Source organism: Tursiops truncatus, chromosome 3 (assembly GCF_011762595.2).
Source record: "Tursiops truncatus isolate mTurTru1 chromosome 3, mTurTru1.mat.Y, whole genome shotgun sequence".
Taxonomy (NCBI): Eukaryota; Metazoa; Chordata; class Mammalia; order Artiodactyla; family Delphinidae; genus Tursiops; species Tursiops truncatus.
Window position 1 is genome coordinate 34570617 of NC_047036.1, and position 18928 is coordinate 34589544.

At 39.9% G+C, this 18928-nt stretch overlaps 1 protein-coding gene across 4 annotated transcripts in view; it reads right to left on the minus strand.

Moving 5' to 3' along the window:
• Positions 1 to 18928, minus strand: part of OXCT1 (3-oxoacid CoA-transferase 1) — a 144570-nt gene that overhangs the window by 123589 nt on the left and 2053 nt on the right. For all 4 annotated transcript variants that reach the window (XM_073802083.1, XM_019930091.3, XM_019930094.3 and 1 more), the window contains exons 2-4: positions 16765 to 16873; positions 7705 to 7795; positions 3036 to 3171 (exon numbers count right to left, since the gene is read on the minus strand). In XM_073802083.1, the coding sequence (XP_073658184.1) occupies positions 3036 to 3171; positions 7705 to 7795; positions 16765 to 16873 (336 nt within the window). The remainder of the gene's footprint in view (positions 1 to 3035; positions 3172 to 7704; positions 7796 to 16764; positions 16874 to 18928) is intronic.

Consider the following 18928-nt stretch of genomic DNA (forward strand, 5'->3'; position numbering starts at 1 on the left):
TCAGCTTTCATGTTTCCACTGGTTTCTTGACATCACATTCTACATCAGTCTATCTGTAATATTTTTAAAGAAATTTCCAAATGTGAAGTATGTGACTTTAACTGTATACATTAAAAATCATAGTTAAATTTTGTGTTTTACTATGTGCTCTATGTACGCATGGCCTGAACCTTATCTTTAATAACAATGTTATGATTATATAATAATAATGTAAAACGTTCAAACCTATCTAGAATTTATTCTAAACCATTCTCATAAGTATTTTATCTACTACATTATCTAACTAAGGAAAAATTCAAGCTAGGCAAAGAGTACAACATACAGGTAAAATGGTTTTTAAAAAGCCAAGAGAGATTCAAATTTTGTTTCAGAGTAGGAACAGCTATATGTAAAGTTTTTTTGTATCTTCTTCTGATCATCTTTGTCCCCTTTCTAGGGACCAGTGATTTCAAACCTAATTTCCCCAGCTCTTCCACCACCACCTGCCTTTCCACCTGGTTATCCCACAGGGTAATAACTCTGGACCCGAACGTTTCCTGACATGCTCCCTAATGTGAAACATCTTGTTACGGTCTAGCTACATCATATTCAGACTAGATAACTGACTAGCTAACCAGTAGTAAGAATAGGTTCAGATTTTGTTTTGTTTTGTTTTGTTTTGGCTGTGTCATGCGGCTTGTGGGATCTTAGCTCCCCAACCAGGGACCGAACCCGTGCCCCCTGCAGTGGAAGCATGGAGCCCTAACCACTGGACTGCCAGGGAATTCCCTAGGTTTAGATATTAATGATGGTGTGTTAATATTGTCCCAACCTGAAAACAAGTTTCCACTTGAACTGGGGCCTTTAAATACTAAACTCAAAGAAGGGACTAACAGCTGGGATTTCAGACACTGAGTCATTTGGAATAGGCGGGATATTCTGAGGAAGGATGGACCTGTGACATAAATGAAAACCTTCCAGATACCTGGTTCTCTAACTGATGGACAGAGGTGACTCTTCCCTGTACTTTGGGTATTTTAAGTTAATAACATCCACAAAAATTAAATCATCAAAACAACCATAATAACACTCCCTACTTTAAAATATTTTTTATGTCCACCCTCCCTGAATACTATACTCCTCTTTGTCCAACTGGGCAAAGGCATGAAAATCGACTATTGCCACATACAGGCCCCCTGCAGGTACCACCAAGACCCCACATCCAACCCCGAAGGGAGTCCTAATCCCTACCACTTCATCAGCACTTCCTCCCTGGCTCTCAGGCTGCAAAACGAGTTCCCAGAGCCAATGTTTACTCATGCACCACTAAACTGGGGCAGGAAATTCTGACTTCTTTCAGCTTAAAGGAAGAATGTGAAAGAAATATTAAGGAAGTTCCTTTCCCATGTATATGCCCTCTGACAAAATAAGGGATAATGCAAAAGATAAAAAAAAGGCAGGGACTTCCCTGGTGGTCCAGTGGTTAAGAATCCACCTTCCAATGCAGGGGACGCAGGTTCGATCCCCGGTAAGGGAACTAAGATCCCACATGCCATGGGGCAACTAAGCCCATGCGCCACAACTAGAGAGAAGCCCGTGTGCTGCAACTACTGAGCCTGCGCACTCTAGAGCGCGTGTGCCACAACTAGACAAGCCCACGTACCGCAACGAAGACCCAGCACAGTCAAAAAAAGAAAAAAAAAGATAAAAAAGGTAATTGTAAAGTTAATTTTCAATAGCTCCAAACTCAAAGGATATGTTACCTCAAACTATAATGTGAAGATGAAAACTATATGCTATGGACGGATTTGTGTTCCCCCCCGCTCCCAAAATCCACATGTTGAAGCCCTAACCCCCAACGTGCAACAAGGTTAAATGAGGTCATAAAGGTGGGGCCCTGATCAAAGAGGATTAGTGTCCTTGTAATAAGAGACCCTAGAGCACTCACTTGCACGTACTCTCCCTCTGCCTCTCACTGTCCCTCTCCCTCTCTCCCCTCCCCCCACCAAGAACCAAATCAGCCTGTACCTTGATCTTGTACTTCTCAGCCACCATAACAGTGAGAAATAAATTTCTCTTTTCTAAGCCACCCAGTCTGTGGTATTTTGTAAAAGTGGCACAAGCGATGAAGATAGTACACCTTTTGTTATTCTCAAAAAACTTTAAATGAAGATTGGATAAATCAAGCATGTGTAATGCTATGAGAGGCACAGGTGCCAACACTGTAGAGTGATCAGGTGTGACTTGGAAAATCACTGTGAAGCTTCGAGTAGAAAAAACAGTTCTCCCATGCCTGCTCTCTCCAGATAAGCATATACATTGATTTAATGATTGAATTTTTAAAAATTCTGCTATATTACATTATTACCAATTTGATGAAGTTAGTGGTAATAATACATTCTGTTGACAAAATAAAGCAGTGTGGTGGGCTCAGTTTCAGAGATGAAGGCAGACCATGTCAAAATGGAAGAGTAATGTATACAACCTGTAGACCCTTGTTTTACTCATATGGCTTCAAAAACTTTGCTCAGTGACAAACTCTTCAATCAGTTAGGAGAGGAAATGGTGTATAAAGTGAGCAGAAACTTGCTAGATTAATTGCAATCACTGCTTCCTTTGTAATGGCATCAGCTCTCTAGACACTTGGGCTCTGATCCCAGCACTTACTCTGTGATGTAGTCCCTCCATGGCCTTTACTGTCTTATGTCTCAGCAAGACCAGATTCCTCACAAATTTCTAATTCTGTGATTCATAGGAATTGACTTTTAGGACAATCATCAAACATCCCAGCAATTTCTTTTGCATGCTCCAATGAAATATACATTATAGTGCCAAACTTAAAATTTTATCCTGAAGCCTAGATATTTTCACCTTCTTTTTCAGTGCACAGCAACAAAATAGTTCTCTAGCAAGCAAGAGGTATGACCTATAAACACAATTCCTTGGTTTGGCAAAAGATCATTCTACCTTACCTCTCTTACACAATGAAATTTCTAGGAGGAAAAAGGTATATTTTAAAATAAATTAGTATTGTAAAAAAAAAAATTTTTTTTTACCTGAGGTGTCAGCTCTACTTCTAATTCACCAGATAAATACTGTCGTTCAAATTCTGCATTTTCACCCACATACGAAGAGACCATGCGTTTTATCTGCTTGGATCGAAGTAAAAGGCCCAAACCAAAGTTGTCAACCCTAGAAGGAAAATGCAAGCAGCTTACAATCAAAGGGACATCTGATAGAATATTAATCTCACTTACATTCAAAAACTTGAAATTTTGTATGACAAACCACTCACATTTCTCCTGACAACCTCCTTTTCTCCCAACTTCGACTTCACTCTCCCTCCTCATTCTCATGCCCACAAGTGGCCATTCCCGCTCAACTAACTCTTTCCTAATTCTCAGAATGCATTTCCAAGCCTCTAACCTCCCCCCAACTGTCCTGACACACTGAATACCTTAAAGTAGTTCAGGTAACAGGTAACTGTCAACCTCCTGATAGACTTGTTTTATAGTCCTAGCTTCCAATATTGAATCTAATAACATTTCCCACCCACCATGAGTGTAAAAGAAATACCTGCATGATTTATTCTTACTTGGTTCAAAAGAAAACTAAAGCCTAAATAACAAGTATTTTCAAGAGTGCATTTTTGAGATGTGAAAATTCCCTGAAGATTGATAACACACTTGTCCACTAGAGGGCTACAAATCACTAAAAAGTCGGTCTTGCAAAACATTACACAAAACGCTTTACGTTTTTTGTTTCTTTTTTACCTACTGCTAATTACTATCTAGCTAGGCGTTCAGTTCTTCAGGTAAACAATTCTGTTCCCCTCAATTCAGCTCCATCTGCAGCCTTCTTCATCTCATCTGATGGCAGCCCCATCCTCACTACTTCAGAACAAAATTCATGGTGTGATCTCTGATACACACATTCCACAGCAACTTTATTGGAAAATCCTGACTCTACCTTCAGAATCTATCCAGAATCTGAGCATTTCTCACTCTCTCTCTGGGACCGGCCCATCTCTTTCCCAGATACTGCAGTAACCTTTCTTGTTTCTAATCCTGCCTGCTACGATCTACTCATAAAATGACAGCCAAAAATGCAAGTATAAAATAAAATATGTCAGATCATGTCACTGCTCTGCTCAAAACCCTGCCTTGGTACCCATTTATTTAGAGTAAAAGCAAATGTCTCTAGAGTGGACTGCAAGACCCCCTGGGATGGGATGGAATGCCCTTTCACACCTCTGACCTCACTCCTCCCATTTTCCTTTTTGCTCTCTTCTCTACCTCTTCTGGCCTCCTTACAGTTCCTCAAACATACCAGACATCTTGTCTAGGGGCCTTGAACTGGCCTTTCCATCTCTCTTGGAAACTTTTCCTCCAGATAGGGTTCTACATAAACATCTGTTGACCATTTGTCAAATGAATTTATTGCTTGATTTCACTTTCCCCCTCCTCACTGGCTCCTTTGTAATAAAAATGAAAATCATCAAGTCTTCATGCTAGATATTTGCTATGTGTCCCTCTGTATCCATTCTCCAACCTCTAGCCTGGGGCAGCTGCCCTGTGTAGACTGAATCATGGGGTGCCCTGCCCTCTGGCTTCTGATTGGGCCCATCCATTGCTGACTGGGTTCAGCCAGTGTAAGGCACCACCAGGGGGGTTGGGGGGGGGTTGGGGGGAGAATGGTAGCAGGACATCTATTCCCTTGGCTCTCTCCCTGGCAGGCTGCAGCACATTGGATAGCCCCCTCCATAAGGCTTTCTTCTGGGTCCAAACAGCCCCCTCCCCTCATCCCATCAGGCCCAGGGCTGGAGGAAACAGCTCTCCACTGTTAATAATAATCTTGCACTTGGGGGCCATTATTAAGTAAAATAAGGGTTCCTTGGACATAAGCACTGCGATACAGATCATGGATCTGATAACCGGGGATACAGCAACAGTGGATCTGATGACCATGGATCTGATAACCAGGGTGGCTACTAAGTGACCAACTGGAGGGGTACACTGGACAAAGGTATGATTCACATCCAGGGCAGGACAGAGCAGGAGGGCCCGAGACTTCATCACACTACTCAGAATAGCCTGTAATTTAAAACTTATGAATTGTTTATTTCTGGAATTTTCAATTTAATATTTTCAGACCAAGGTTGACCATAGGTAACTGAAACCACGTAAAGCAAAATCATGGATAAGGGAGGACTGCTGTACATATGTCAGTATTTATTAGTCTTCTACATGAAAGTGAGGCTGCCCTTGGAGCTGTCTAAATCCCCACTTTCAAGAACTGTAATCCAAAATTACCTTGTCATGAGGAAATGAAAATAACTAATATAGCACACCTATTCTTCCCTTGGCTCTGTGATTTAATTGGTTGATATATAGCATATCGTGAAACTTTTGGTTTATACAGGCTTGTAATTCACATGTCAAAGTCTTCCAAAGATCAAAGGAACATCTGCAATTTTCCTGCCTTCCTAATCAATCCATATCAAAGTATTAATTCGTCTGAATGATCCTAAGGTAGGGTTTGTCATATCAAGACTGACAGTTAATACTCCATAGCAAAGTAAGTGGTACCTCAGGCCAACAGGTCTTAGTGATCATTAAAAGCAAATAAAACAAAAGTAGACAATCAGGAATCCTGAGCTTTGGAAAGACTTCCAATTCAGGCAGAACTTATATAGATGGAGTCTTAGGAGAAAATAGCCATTACTTCTTTTTTTTTTTAATTGAAGTATAGTTGATTTACAATGTATTAGTTTCAGGTGTACAGCAAAGTGATTTGGTTATATATTCATATACATTCTTTTTCAGATTCTTTTCCATTATAGGTTGTTACAAGATATTGAATATAGTTCCCTGTGCTATACAGTAGGTCCTTGTTTATCTACTTTACATATAGTAGTATATATCTGTTAATCCCAAACTCCTAATTTATCCCTCCTCTGCCCCCTTTCCCCTTTGGTAACCATAAGTTTGTTTCTATGTCTGTGAGTCTATTTCCGTTTTGTAAATAAGTTCATTTGTATCATTCTTTTCGATTCCACATATTGGTGATGACCATTACTTCTAATTCCATGTTCTCTACATTTACCCAACAACTCAAACCATGTCGTTGGTCCTCCAATAAAGTAATGCTAAGTTGTCCTCATTTATCTGACTCTAAGGATCAAAACAAAGCCCTCATCCCTATAGACCTCAAGGATTTAAACTCCTCTAATTATGAGAATCAACTTCCAATGAGGGTATGCAAAGTGCCTTCTTTGAGTTCAGCGAAGTAGGTTATCGGTACCTACTCTGCATCGAAAATTTACATTGATCTACACCACTCCTTGTAAGCACTGAGCTAACAGGAAAACCCAACCAAGTACTGATAATCAAAAGTATTTTTAATAAATATAAAGTCAGCTCAAAGGGCACAGGATGTGTTTAAGAAATATCAAGTGATCATGAACAAGTTACTTCCCGGATTACAGATGAGTTTCCCCTGTTAAATGAGGGAACTGGAACGGATGATCTCTACAATCCCGTCCAGCTCCAACTCTCGGTGATTCTAAGACTATAGGCTAAGCATAGCAGGAAATAGAAAACTACTCTATGGACTTCCCTGGCGGTCCAGTGGTTAAGACTCTATGATTCCACTGCAGGGGGCGCAGGTTTGATCCCTGGTGGGGGAACTAAGATCCCGCATGCTGCGTGAAGCAGCCAAAAAATAAATAAAAAGAAAAAAGAAAACTACTCCAAGTAACAGGATTGGCCTGTAATATACATCAGAGATAATAAATACAATTCAGTACACAAAGAAAGGCTAACCATCTCCAAAGGAATTCAGAAAGGGGAAAGATCAATGAAGGTTAGAGCAGTTCTATAATTAGATAGGGCTTCTTCTGTAAGATGGGAAAGATGTGGATAGGCAGAGAAGTGGAGAGCCTTCCAAATGAAAATAATAGCATAAATAAACTCAGCAAAGGAAAAAATGAGCACAAATGTAGATCAGTTTTGTTTCCTAAATAATCTGTGCTATTTCTTCTAAATTGCATTTATGATAACAGACTAAACTAAATGCCAATTCGGTTAATTTCTTTAATTTTTAAGATCTTTAAAGTCTTTCATTATTAAAAGAGGGCTGACAATTTACCATTTTGCACAAAAATAGCTTTTTCCTTGATAACTAAATATATCTTAATATGCAGGCCATTCATCATTAAAATGTTATGGCTCATTTTTGACCATTTTGATATGTGAGCCTACTGGCTTAAGTGCCAGCTGCATACCCTCCTCCTTTTACCAAGACCAGCAACATTTGTAATGATTGATGGTATTCTTTATGTATAATCTAGGGTAAGGGCATAACCAAAAGAAGACTTGAAACAGATTTCAAATGGATGTCCATCTTCCTTTATAAATAAAGATCTACAATAACATACAACATAAAGGAACCTCTTTAAATTTTAAAATGAAGGACTCAATTTGAACATACTTTTTTTTTCATTGCAGGATCTTGGTTTCCCTGATCAAACCCATGCCCCCTGCAGTGGAAGCGCGGAGTCTTAACCACTGGACTGTGGCGGAAGTCCCAATTAACATTATCTTTTGATCCTCGAGCATACTGCTCTTGTCAGGGAAATTTTTCATTTCACTGATAGACTTCATTTCAGTATCATGGAGGACTGTCATTTCTTTCAAGCCAATTGTTTTAAAAATGCACGCTTACCCTGCATTGTTGCTGACTGCAGTTAGTCCTTTTACTCCAGTCTTTAGCAAAGCTCCTATAAGATTCTCTGGAATTCCACATAACCCAAAACCTATAATGAGCCAAAAAGATAAACAATTTGTGTAGAGGGTAATGTTCTTTTAGGGAATGTATGTGTCATTCTTTTTAATAAAAAAGAAAATATAGCAACACATTATTAGACCTACTAAGCAAAATGCACAGGCATATCTCAGCAACTTAATAAATACACAATAAAAAGATCAAATTCCTGGTGCCAGGAATTTGAGGGGAGGGGGGAGATGAATACACAGAGTACATAAGTTTTTATGAGCAGTGACATACTTTGTATGACATTATAATGATGGATATATGTCATTATACTTTTGTCCAAACCCATAGAACATGCAACACTATTCACTTCGTTAAAGTGAAACTTAAGATGAACTGTGAACTTGTTGATTATGATGTGCCAAGGCAGTTCATCCCTGGCTTAAGAAAAAAAAAAAGCTACCACTCTTGATAATAGCTATGCATGTGTGGGGAGGCGGGTCATGGGGAATTTCTGTACCTTCCTGTCCATTTTGTTGTAAACCTAAAACTGCTTAAAAAAAAGTCTCAAAAAAAAAAAGAATTAACACTCAGGATAGACATTTTTGGCAAAACTTCTGTTTCACTTATATATGTACACATGTTTTATATGTGTGTGTGTTTGTTGGATTGTGATGTAAAATGTGTCTTTTAGATCAAAAAAGTTGGCAGGCCACGTTGGTTAAGTCTACTGGCAAATAAAAGCACAAATTAACCTCAGAAAAGATAAAATAAATAGTCATACAGCTGTATCCAAATGTTTTACATCGTTATATAGTACCAGACATCACTGTCAAGTCTTGATTCATAAGTATAAGGCCAAGTGCAACATGCTAATACGGCTACACGTTGTTCTTCTTGCACTTAACTACATATCTATTATTTTCCCACTTTAAAATTGAACCTTTGTACAGTCACTTTTTCAAGCATGTTTCTTTTATATGCCTGAGTTGATTTTGCAGATCTAGAAGCCTAAGCCAATGACTCATTTCCTTACATCTTCCACAATTCCTCAAATGGTATTGGGTCTAAAGTCCAATGACTGCTGAGTTGAATGAATGAAGAGCATGCTTAAAAATAAGCCTTGATTTTTGTGACCAAGGCCAAGAAATCCAAAGAAATGTACAATATAAGAATCAGGATAGAGAGAGGGGGAAGATGGCGGAAGAGTAAGACGCGGGGATCACCTTCCGCCCCACAGATACATCAGAAATACTTCTACACGTGGAACAACTGCTACAGAACACCTACTGAACGCTAGCAGAAGACCTCAGACCTCCCAAAAGGCAAGAAACTCCCCACGTACCTGGGTAGGGCAAAAGAAAAAACAGAGACAAAGAATAGGGATGGGCCCTGCACCAGTGGGAGGGACCAGTGAAGGAGGAAAGGTTTCCACACACTAGAAGCCCCTTCGCGGGCGGAGACTGCGGGTGGCGGAGGAGGGGAGCTTCAGGGCCGCGGAGGAGAGCACAGCCACAGGGTTGCGGAGGGAAAAGCAGGGAGATTCCTGCACAGAGGATCGGTGCCGACCAGCATTAACCAGCCTGAGAGGCTTGTCTGCGCACCACCGGGGCGGGCGGGTCTGGGAGTTGAGGCTCGGGCTTCGGTAGGATCAGTGTGAACACAGCTTGAAGGGGTTAGTGCACCATGGCTAGACGGGAGGGAGTCTGGGAAAAAGTCTGGGCCTGACAAAGAGGCAAGAGACTTTTTCTTCCCTCTTTGTTTCCTGGTGCTCAAGGAGAGGGGATTAAGAGAGCTGCTTAAAGGAGATCCAGAGAAGGGGGCGAACCGCGGCTAACAGAGCAGACCCCAGAGACGAGCATGAGATGCTAAGGCTGCTGCTGCCACCACCAAGAAGCCTGTGTGCGAGCACAGGTCACTATCCACACATCCCTTCCGGGTAGCCTGTGCAGCCCGCCACTGTCAGGGTCCCGGGATCCAGGGACAACTTCCCCGCGAGAATGCACGGCGCGCCTCAGGCTGGTGCAACGTCACGCCGGCCTCTGCCGCTGCAGGCTTGCCCCACACTCCGTGGCCCTCTCTCCCCCGGGCCTGAGTGAGCCAGAGCCCCCGAGTCAGCGGTTCCTTTAACCCCATCCTGTCTGAGCGAAGAACAGAAGCCCTCCGGCGACCTACACGCAGAGGCGGGGCCAAATCCAAAGCTGAACAGCGGGAGCTTTGCAAACAAAGAAGAGAAAGGGAAATCTCTCCCAGCAGCCTCAAGAGCAGTGGATTAAATCTCCACAATCAACTTGATGTACCTTGCATCTGAGGAATACCTGAATACACAAGAAATCATCCCAAATTGCGGAGGTGGACTTTGAGAGCAAGATTTATTATTTTTTCCCCTTTTCCTCTTTTTGTGAGTGTCTGCTTCTGTGGGAGATTTTCTCTGTATAGCTTTGCTTTCACCATTTCTCCTAGGGTTCTATATGTCCGTTTTTCTTTGGTTTTTTTTTTTTTTACTTAAAAAATTTCTTTTTCCCAATACTTTTTTATTTTAATAACTTTATTTTATTTTACCTTACTTTATTTTTTTTTAGCCTCTTTCTTTCTTTCTAATTTTTCTCCCTTTTATTCTGAGCCATGTGGATGAAAGGCTCTTGGTGCTGCAGCCAGGAGTCAGTGCTGTGCCTCTCAGGTGGGAGAGCCAACTTCAGGACACTGGTCCACAAGACACCTCCCAGCTCCACCTAATATCAAATGGTGAAAATCTCCCAGAGATCTCCATCTCAACACCAACACCCAGCTTCACTCAACGACCAGCAAGCTACAGTGCTGGACACCCTATAACAAACAACTAGCAAGACAGGAACACAACCCCACCCATGAGCAGAGAGGCTGCCTAAAATCATAATAAGTCCACAGACACCCCAAAACAAACCACCAGACATGGACCTGCCCACCAGAAAGACAAGATCCAGCCTCATCCACAAGAACACAGGCACTAGTCCCCTCCAACAGGAAGCCTACACAACACACTGAACCAACCTTAGACACTGGGGACAGACACCAAAAACAACGGGAACTACAAACCTGCAGCCTGCAAAAAGGAGACCCCAAACACGGTAAGATAAGCAGAATGAGAAGACAGAAAAACACACAGCAGATGAAGGAGAGACATAAAAACCCATCAGACCTAACAAATGAAGAGGAAATAGGCAGTCTACCTGAAAAAGAATTCAGAATAATGATAGTAAAGATGATCCAAAATCTTGGAAAGAGAATAGACAAAATGCAAGAAACTTTTAACAAGGACCTAGAAGAACTAAAGATGAAACAAGCAACGATGAACAACACAATAAATGAAATTCAAAATACTCTGGAAGGGATCAACAGCAGAATAACTGAGGCAGAAGAACGGATAAGTGACCTGGAAGATAAAATAGTGGAAATAACTACTGCAGAGCAGAATAAAGAAAAAAGAATGAAAAGATCTGAGGACAGTCTCAGAGACCGCTGGGACAACAATGAATGCACCAACATTCGAATTATAGGGGTTCCAGAAGAAGAAGAGAAAAAGAAAGGGACTGAGAAAATATTTGAAGAGATTATAGTTGAAAACTTCCCTAATATGGGAAAGGAAATAGTTAATCAAGTCCAGGAAGCACAGAGAGTCCCATACAGGATAAATCGAAGGAGAAACATGCCAAGACACAAATTAATCAAACTGTCAAAAATTAAATACAAAGAAAACATATTAAAATCAGCAAGGGAAAAACAAAAAATAACACACAAGGGAATCTCCATAAGGTTAACTGCTGATCTTTCAGCAGAAACTCTGCAAGACAGAAGGGACTGGCAGGACATATTTAAAGTGATGAAGGAGAAAAACCTACAACCAACATTACTCTACCCAGCAAGGATCTCATTCAGTTTTGATGGAGAAATTAAACCTTTACAGAAAAGCAAAAGCTGAGAGAGTTCAGCATCACCAAACCAGCTTTTCAACAAATGCTAAAGGACCTTCTCTAGACAAGAAACACAAGAGAAGGAAAAGACCTACAATAACAAACCCAAAATAATTAAGAAAATGGGAATGGGAACATACATATCAATAATTACCTTAAACGTAAATGGATTAAACGCTCCCACCAAAAGACACAGACTGGCTGAATGGATACAAAACCAAGACCCATATAGATGTTGTCTACAGAAGAGCCACTTCAGACCTAGGGACACGTACAGACTGAAAGTGAGGGGATGGAAAAAGATATTCCATGCAAATGGAAACCAAAAGAAAGCTGGAGTAGCAAATCTCATATCAGACAAAAGAGACTTTAAAATAAAGACTATTAGAAGAGACAAAGAGGGACACTACATAATGATCAAGGGATCGATCCAAGAAGAAGATATAAGAATTGAAAATATTTATGCACCCAATATAGGAGCACTTCAATACATAAGGCAAATACTAACAGCCATAAAAGGGGAAATCGACAGTAACACACTCATAGTAGGGGACTTTAACACCCCACTTTCACTAATGGACAGATCATCCAAAATGAAACTAAATAAGGAAACACAAGCTTTAAATGATACATTAAACAAGATGGACTTAATTGATATATATAGGACATTCCATCCAAAAACAACAGAATACACATTTTTCTCAAGTGCTCATGGAACATTCTCCAGGATAGATCATATCTTGGGTCACAAATCAAGCCTTGGTAAATTTAAGAAAATTGAAACTGTATCAAGTATTTTTTCTGACCACAATGCTATGAGACTAGATATCAATTACAGGAAAAGATCTGTAAAAAATACAAACATATGGAGGCTAAACAATACACTACTCAGTAACGAAGTGATCACTGAAGAAATCAAAAAGGAAATAAAAAAATACTAAGAAACAAATGACAATGAACGCATGACAACCCAAAACCTATGGGATGCAGCAAAAGCAGTTCTAAGAGGGAAGTTTATAGCAATACAATCCTACCTTAAGAAACAGCAAACATCTTGAATAAACAACCTAACCTTGCACATAAAGCAATTAGAGAAAGAAGAACAAATAAACCCCAAAGTTAGCAGAAGGAAAGAAATAATAAAAATCAGATCAGAAATAAATGAAAAAGAAATGAAGGAAGCAATAGCAAAGATCAATAAAACTAAAAGCTGGTTCTTTGAGAAGATAAATAAAATTGATAAACCATTAGCCAGACTCATCTAGAAAAAAACGGAGAAGACTCAAATCAATAGAATTTGAAATGAAAAAGGAGAAGTAACAATTGACACTGCAGAAATACAAAGGATCATAAGAGATTACTACAAGCAACTCTATGCCAATAAAATGGACAACCTGGAAGAAATGGACAAATACTTAGAAATGTATAACCTTCCGAGACTGAATCAGGAAGAAATAGAAAATATGAACAGACCAATCACAAGCACTGAAATTGAAACTGTGAGTAAAAATCTTCCAACAGACAAAAGCTCAGGATCAGATGGCTTCACAGGCGAATTCTACCAAACATTTAGAGAAGAGCTGACACCTATCCTTCTCAAACTCTTCCAAAATATAGCAGAGGGAGGAACACTCCCAAACATTCTATGAAGCCACCATCACCCTGATACCAAAACCAGACAAGGATGTCACAAAGAAAGAAAACTACAGGCCTATATCACTGATGAACATAGATGCAAAAATCCTCAACAAAATACTAGCAAACAGAATCCAACAGCACATTAAAAGGATCATACACCATGATCAAGTGGGGTTCATTCCAGGAATGCAAGGATTCTTCAATATACGCAAACCAATCAACGTGATACACCATATTAACAAATTGAAGGAGAAAAACCCTATGGTCATCTCAATAGATGCAGAGAAAACTTTCAACAAAATTTAACACCCATTTATGATAAAAATCCTGCAGAAAGTAGGCATAGAGGGAACTTTCCTCAACATAATAAAGGCCATATATGACAAATGTACAGCCAACATCGTCCTCAATGGTGAAAAACTGAAAGCATTTCCACTAAGATCAGGAACGAGACAAGGTTGCCCACTCTCACCTCTCTTATTCCACATAGTTTTGGAAGTTTTAGCCACAGCAATCAGAGAAGAAAAGGAAATAAAAGGAATCCAAATCGGAAAAGAAGAAGTAAAGCTGTCACTGTTTGCAGATGACATGATACTATACATAGAGAATCCTAAAGATGCTACCAGAAAACTACTAGAGCTAATCAGTGAATTTGGTAAAGTATCGGGATACAAAATTAATGCACAGAAATCTCTGGCATTCCTATACACTAATGATGAAAAATCTGAAAGTGAAATCAAGAAAACACTCTCATTTACCCTTGCAACAAAAAGAATAAAATATCTAGGAATAGGGGCTTCCCTGGTGGCGTAGTGGTTGGGAGTCCACCTGCCGATGCAGGGGACACGGGTTCGTGCCCCGGTCTGGGAGGATCCTGTGTGCCAACAGAACAGCTGGGCCCGTGAGCCGTGGCCATTGGCCCTGTGCGTATGGAGCCTGTGCTTCTGCAATGGGAGGGGCTGTGACAGTGAGAGGCCCGTGTACCGCAAAAAAAAAAAAAAAAAATCTAGGAATAAACCCACGTACGGAGGCAAAAGACCTGTATGCAGAAAATTATAAGACACTGATGAAAGAAATTAAAGATGATACAAATAGATGGAGAGATATACCATGTTCTTGGATTGGAAGAATCAACATTGTGAAAATGTCTCTACTACCCAAAGCAATCTACAGATTCAATGCAATCCCTACCAAACTACCACTGGCATTTTTCACAGAACTACAACAAAAAATTTCACAATTCGTATGGAAACACAAAAGACTCCGAATAGCCAAAGCAATCTTGAGAAAGAAAAACGGAGCTGGAGCAATCATGCTCCCTGACTTCAGACTATACTACAAAGCTACAGTAATCAAGACAGTATGGTACTGGCACAAAAACAGAAAGACAGATCAATGGAACAGGATAGAAAGCCCAGAGATACACCCACGCACATATGGTCACCTTATCTTTGATAAAGGAGGCAGGAATGTACAGTGGAGAAAGGACAGCCTCTTCAGTAAGTGGTGCTGGGAAAAGTGGACAGGTACATATAAAAGTATGAGATTAGATCACTCCCTAATACCATATACAAAAATAAGCTTGAAATGGATTAAAGACCTAAATGTAAGGCCAGAAACTATCAAACTCTTAGAGGAAAACATAGGCAGAACACTCTATGACATAAATCACAGCAAGATCCTTTTTGACCCACCTCCTAGAGAAATGGAAATAAAAACAAAAATAAACAAATGGGACCTAATGAAACTTCAAAGCTTTTGCACAGCAAAGGGAACCATAAACAAGACCAAAAGACAACCCTCAGAATGGGAGAAAATATTTGCAAATGAAGCAACTTACAAAGGATTAATTTCCAAAATTTACAAGCAGCTCATGCACCTCAATAACAAAAAAACAAAATGGGCAGAAGACCTAAATAGACATTTCTCCAAAGAAGATATACAGACTGGCAACAAACACATGAAAGAATGCTCAACATCATTAATCATTAGAGAAATGCAAATCAAAACTACAATGAGATATCATCTCACACCAGTCAGAATGGCCATCATCAAAAAATCTAGAAACAATAAATGCTGGAGAGGGTGTGGAGAAAAGGGAACACTTCTCCATAGTGGAGAATGTGAATTGGTTCAGCCACTGGTGGGAATGTGAATTGGTTCAGCCGGTGGGAATGTGAATTGGTTCAGCCACTATGGAGAACAGTATGGAGGTTCCTTAAAAAACTACAAATAGAACTACCATATGACCCAGCAATCCCACTACTGGGCATATACCCTGAGAAAGCCATAATTCAAAAAGAGTCATGTACCAAAATGTTCATTGCAGCTCTATTTACAATAGCCAGGAGATGGAAACAACCTAAGTGTCCATCATTGGATGAATGGATAAAGAAGCTGTACCACATATATACAATGGAATATTACTCAGCCATAAAAAGAAACGAAATCGAGCTATTTTTAATGAGGTGGATGGACCTAGAGTCTGTCATACAGAGTGAAGTAAGTCAGAAAGAGAAAGACAAATACCGTATGCTAACACATATATATGGAATTTAAGAAAAAAAATGTCATGAAGAACCTAGGGGTAAGACAGGAATAAAGACACAGACCTACTAGAGAATGGACTTGAGGTTATGGGGAGGGGGACAGGTAAGCTGTGACAAAGTGAGAGAGTGGCATGGAAATATATACACTACCAAATGTAAAACAGAAAGCTAGTGGGAAGCAGCCGCATAACACAGGGAGATCAGCTAGGTGGTTTGTGACCACCTAGAGGGGTGGGATAGGGAGGGTGGGAGGGAGGGAGACACAAGAGGCAAGAGATACGGGAACATATGTATATGTATAACTGATTCACTTTGTTATAAAGCAGAAACTAACACACCATTGTAAAGCAATTATGAGTGTGAGACAGTGGTGCTAAAAAATATTCTAAACAAAGAAAAGCAAAGACCTTGGGAGACTCACTAACAGATAGAGGCATATGTGCTCTCAAACTCATAAAATGAGGAGACACAAGAAGAGTGACTAGCTGTGGGCTGATGAGATCAATGAATTCCCAAGAATCTACGGATTTTTCAAAACTACTAATAAGATACCACCATTTAAGGCGTCAGCTTTTCAAAATAATAGAAAAAGAAACACAAAAGGAAAGAAAAGGTAAAACATAAAGTGCTAAACCTTGCTGAGCTTTCAGGAAGGGGGCACTAATAAAAAATAGATAATATGTAATTAATAAATAAAAATAAGATAATGAATAAATAAGTAATAAAATAATTGGCATTTCCAATATTTGGCATTTATTAACTAAGCAGGAAAATAATTGGCATTTCTAATCTACATACTTTGCCATTGTAATTTCCCTGCTTTGCTAAAAACATAAGGCTGTTACCATAAAAAGAAAAACAATACTATTACTCACCACCAACCAGTACTGTTGCACCATCAGGGATGTCTTTTACCGCTTCCACTGGATCCATATAAAATTTGGTATGGCGACGTGTGCTGGTTGAAAAGTAGCAAACACATTCCTAAAACATTAAAAAACATTTTTAAGTGAATAAACATTTGGAAACATGCGTTCCCTTTCCATGTATAGCGATGTATTCAATTTTTATCTATACAATTTCACTAGCTCATCTTTGAAAGAGTTGGGCTGTAAGTAGTTCATCTTAGGAGTAGGATGGACATACTCTATCCACAGATTATCACCAGAATCCCCTTATGACCAATATCTTTTATTATATAAGGAAAACTCTGTCATTTGCGGCCCCTCGGAAGAGTGAAAGAAAGTAGATAACCTGTACACTGGGACTCAAATTCACAATATCGGTGTCATCAAGCATCAATTTCTGATAGCAACACAACCAACAAATATTTACTGTGACAAAATTTATGTGCCAAGTTCTGCACTATTTATTTCAATCTATCAATAGTAAGGATTAAGACGCAACTGTTGCTCTCAATACTACAAACACTACATATTTGGACCCTGATCCAATCTTGGGTGTCAAAGAATGCCTCCTGAAAGGACAAGTAAAGAACAGCACACCAAAAAACTCATTCCCCTAAGGGGCCTGAAGTTTATGGATGCTGGAGAAAAGTAGCAAACTGTTATCTGCAAGAGAGGCATGGTTAGTCTTACCCCAGTGTACTATTTGTTGCAAATCAGGCTATCTAGCGAGCATTCACCATCAGTTTTAAACTGTTTCCCTCTTTACACTTCGTCTACAATATGGACAGGAAAAAATAATAAAGTCGATTGTGTTGTAATCAATCACTCATACTCAACATCCTCTCTCCTTTATTCTCATTATATAGTCAACCTAAAAACAGAGGGAGTAGAGAGAATGACACCTGACTCCTGAGATGCTGTCCCTTAACCAGCCCAACGAGGTTGTAAACTCACACCCATGAGGTTGTAAACTCACATCCACGGCCTATCAGTCTCCCAGACAGAGAACCCGAGGGGGTCCTTTTAGCAGCAAAAACGAGCACTGTCATTCTTTTCTTCCTCCAAAAACTCCTTTCATAAAAAGTGTCAATTAATACAAAAGAAAATTTAAGAGAACTATACTGAAAGTCAAATGAGACCTGCAAAGGTATAGGTTGCCCAAATGACCTTCGTCCTTCTAAATTTCAACCTTGGTCAAGGTCAGATGAGGAGCTTGGTATACACTGGCATACTGCCCAAACACGGGGGAAGTAAGTAGAGGCGGGGATAGAAAGGAAAGGGCTTGAGTTACAGCTTTCTCCTCTTCCCTACCCTCAAGTAGCAAGGAGTTATTTGATTCTGTCTTAACACACACATACACACAAAAACATATTTTTAATCTTAGAAATTAAAAGTTTGATAGTCTGAATAAGTAGGTTGAGAAATTGAATATTTCCTGCCATATTAGTAAACAAAGAATGTCACCGTCACCAGCGATTGCAAGCCCTCCAATGTGAGCTGATGAGCCCTGAAAAAACTCAGGGCTGAAAAGAATACCTACCATCTAGCAGCCATCAGATTGCCGCCACTCCCTGCAGGGAGCCCTGAGGAAACTCAGGATGTAAAAATACAGGCCCCAGATAGGTGCATATCAAAGGAGTGATTTCAGTGAGCCCAGACTCTAGCATCTTCCCATACAGAGAAAAAAAGGGCTAAATTCCTTAACTTGAGATATCTGGTTTTCTTTATTTAACAACAATCTTTTGACGTTCCCAATTACCTGCTCTTTGTAGCAAAACTTCTAAATATCCTGGCCCCTCCCCTGGACTCCTCCGAGCAGTTTCAGAGTTATCTGAAATGCTGTCTCCTGGGCTGCAGTCCTCATTTTACCCGAAATAAAACTTTAACTCGCAACTCTCACATTGTGCATATATATATATTTTTTAAGTCAACAGTCTATTTTAGTCGAAGTCAATGGCAATGGCTCTGAAAGTGCAGTCCTCAGACCTGAAGCATTATCAACTGGGAACTTATTAATGCAGAGTACGGGGCTCCAGCCAGGACTTACTAAATCAGAAATTCTGGGGATGAACACAGCAATCTATTTAATAAAGCCTCCAGGTAATTCTGATGCAAACTCAAGTTTGAAAGA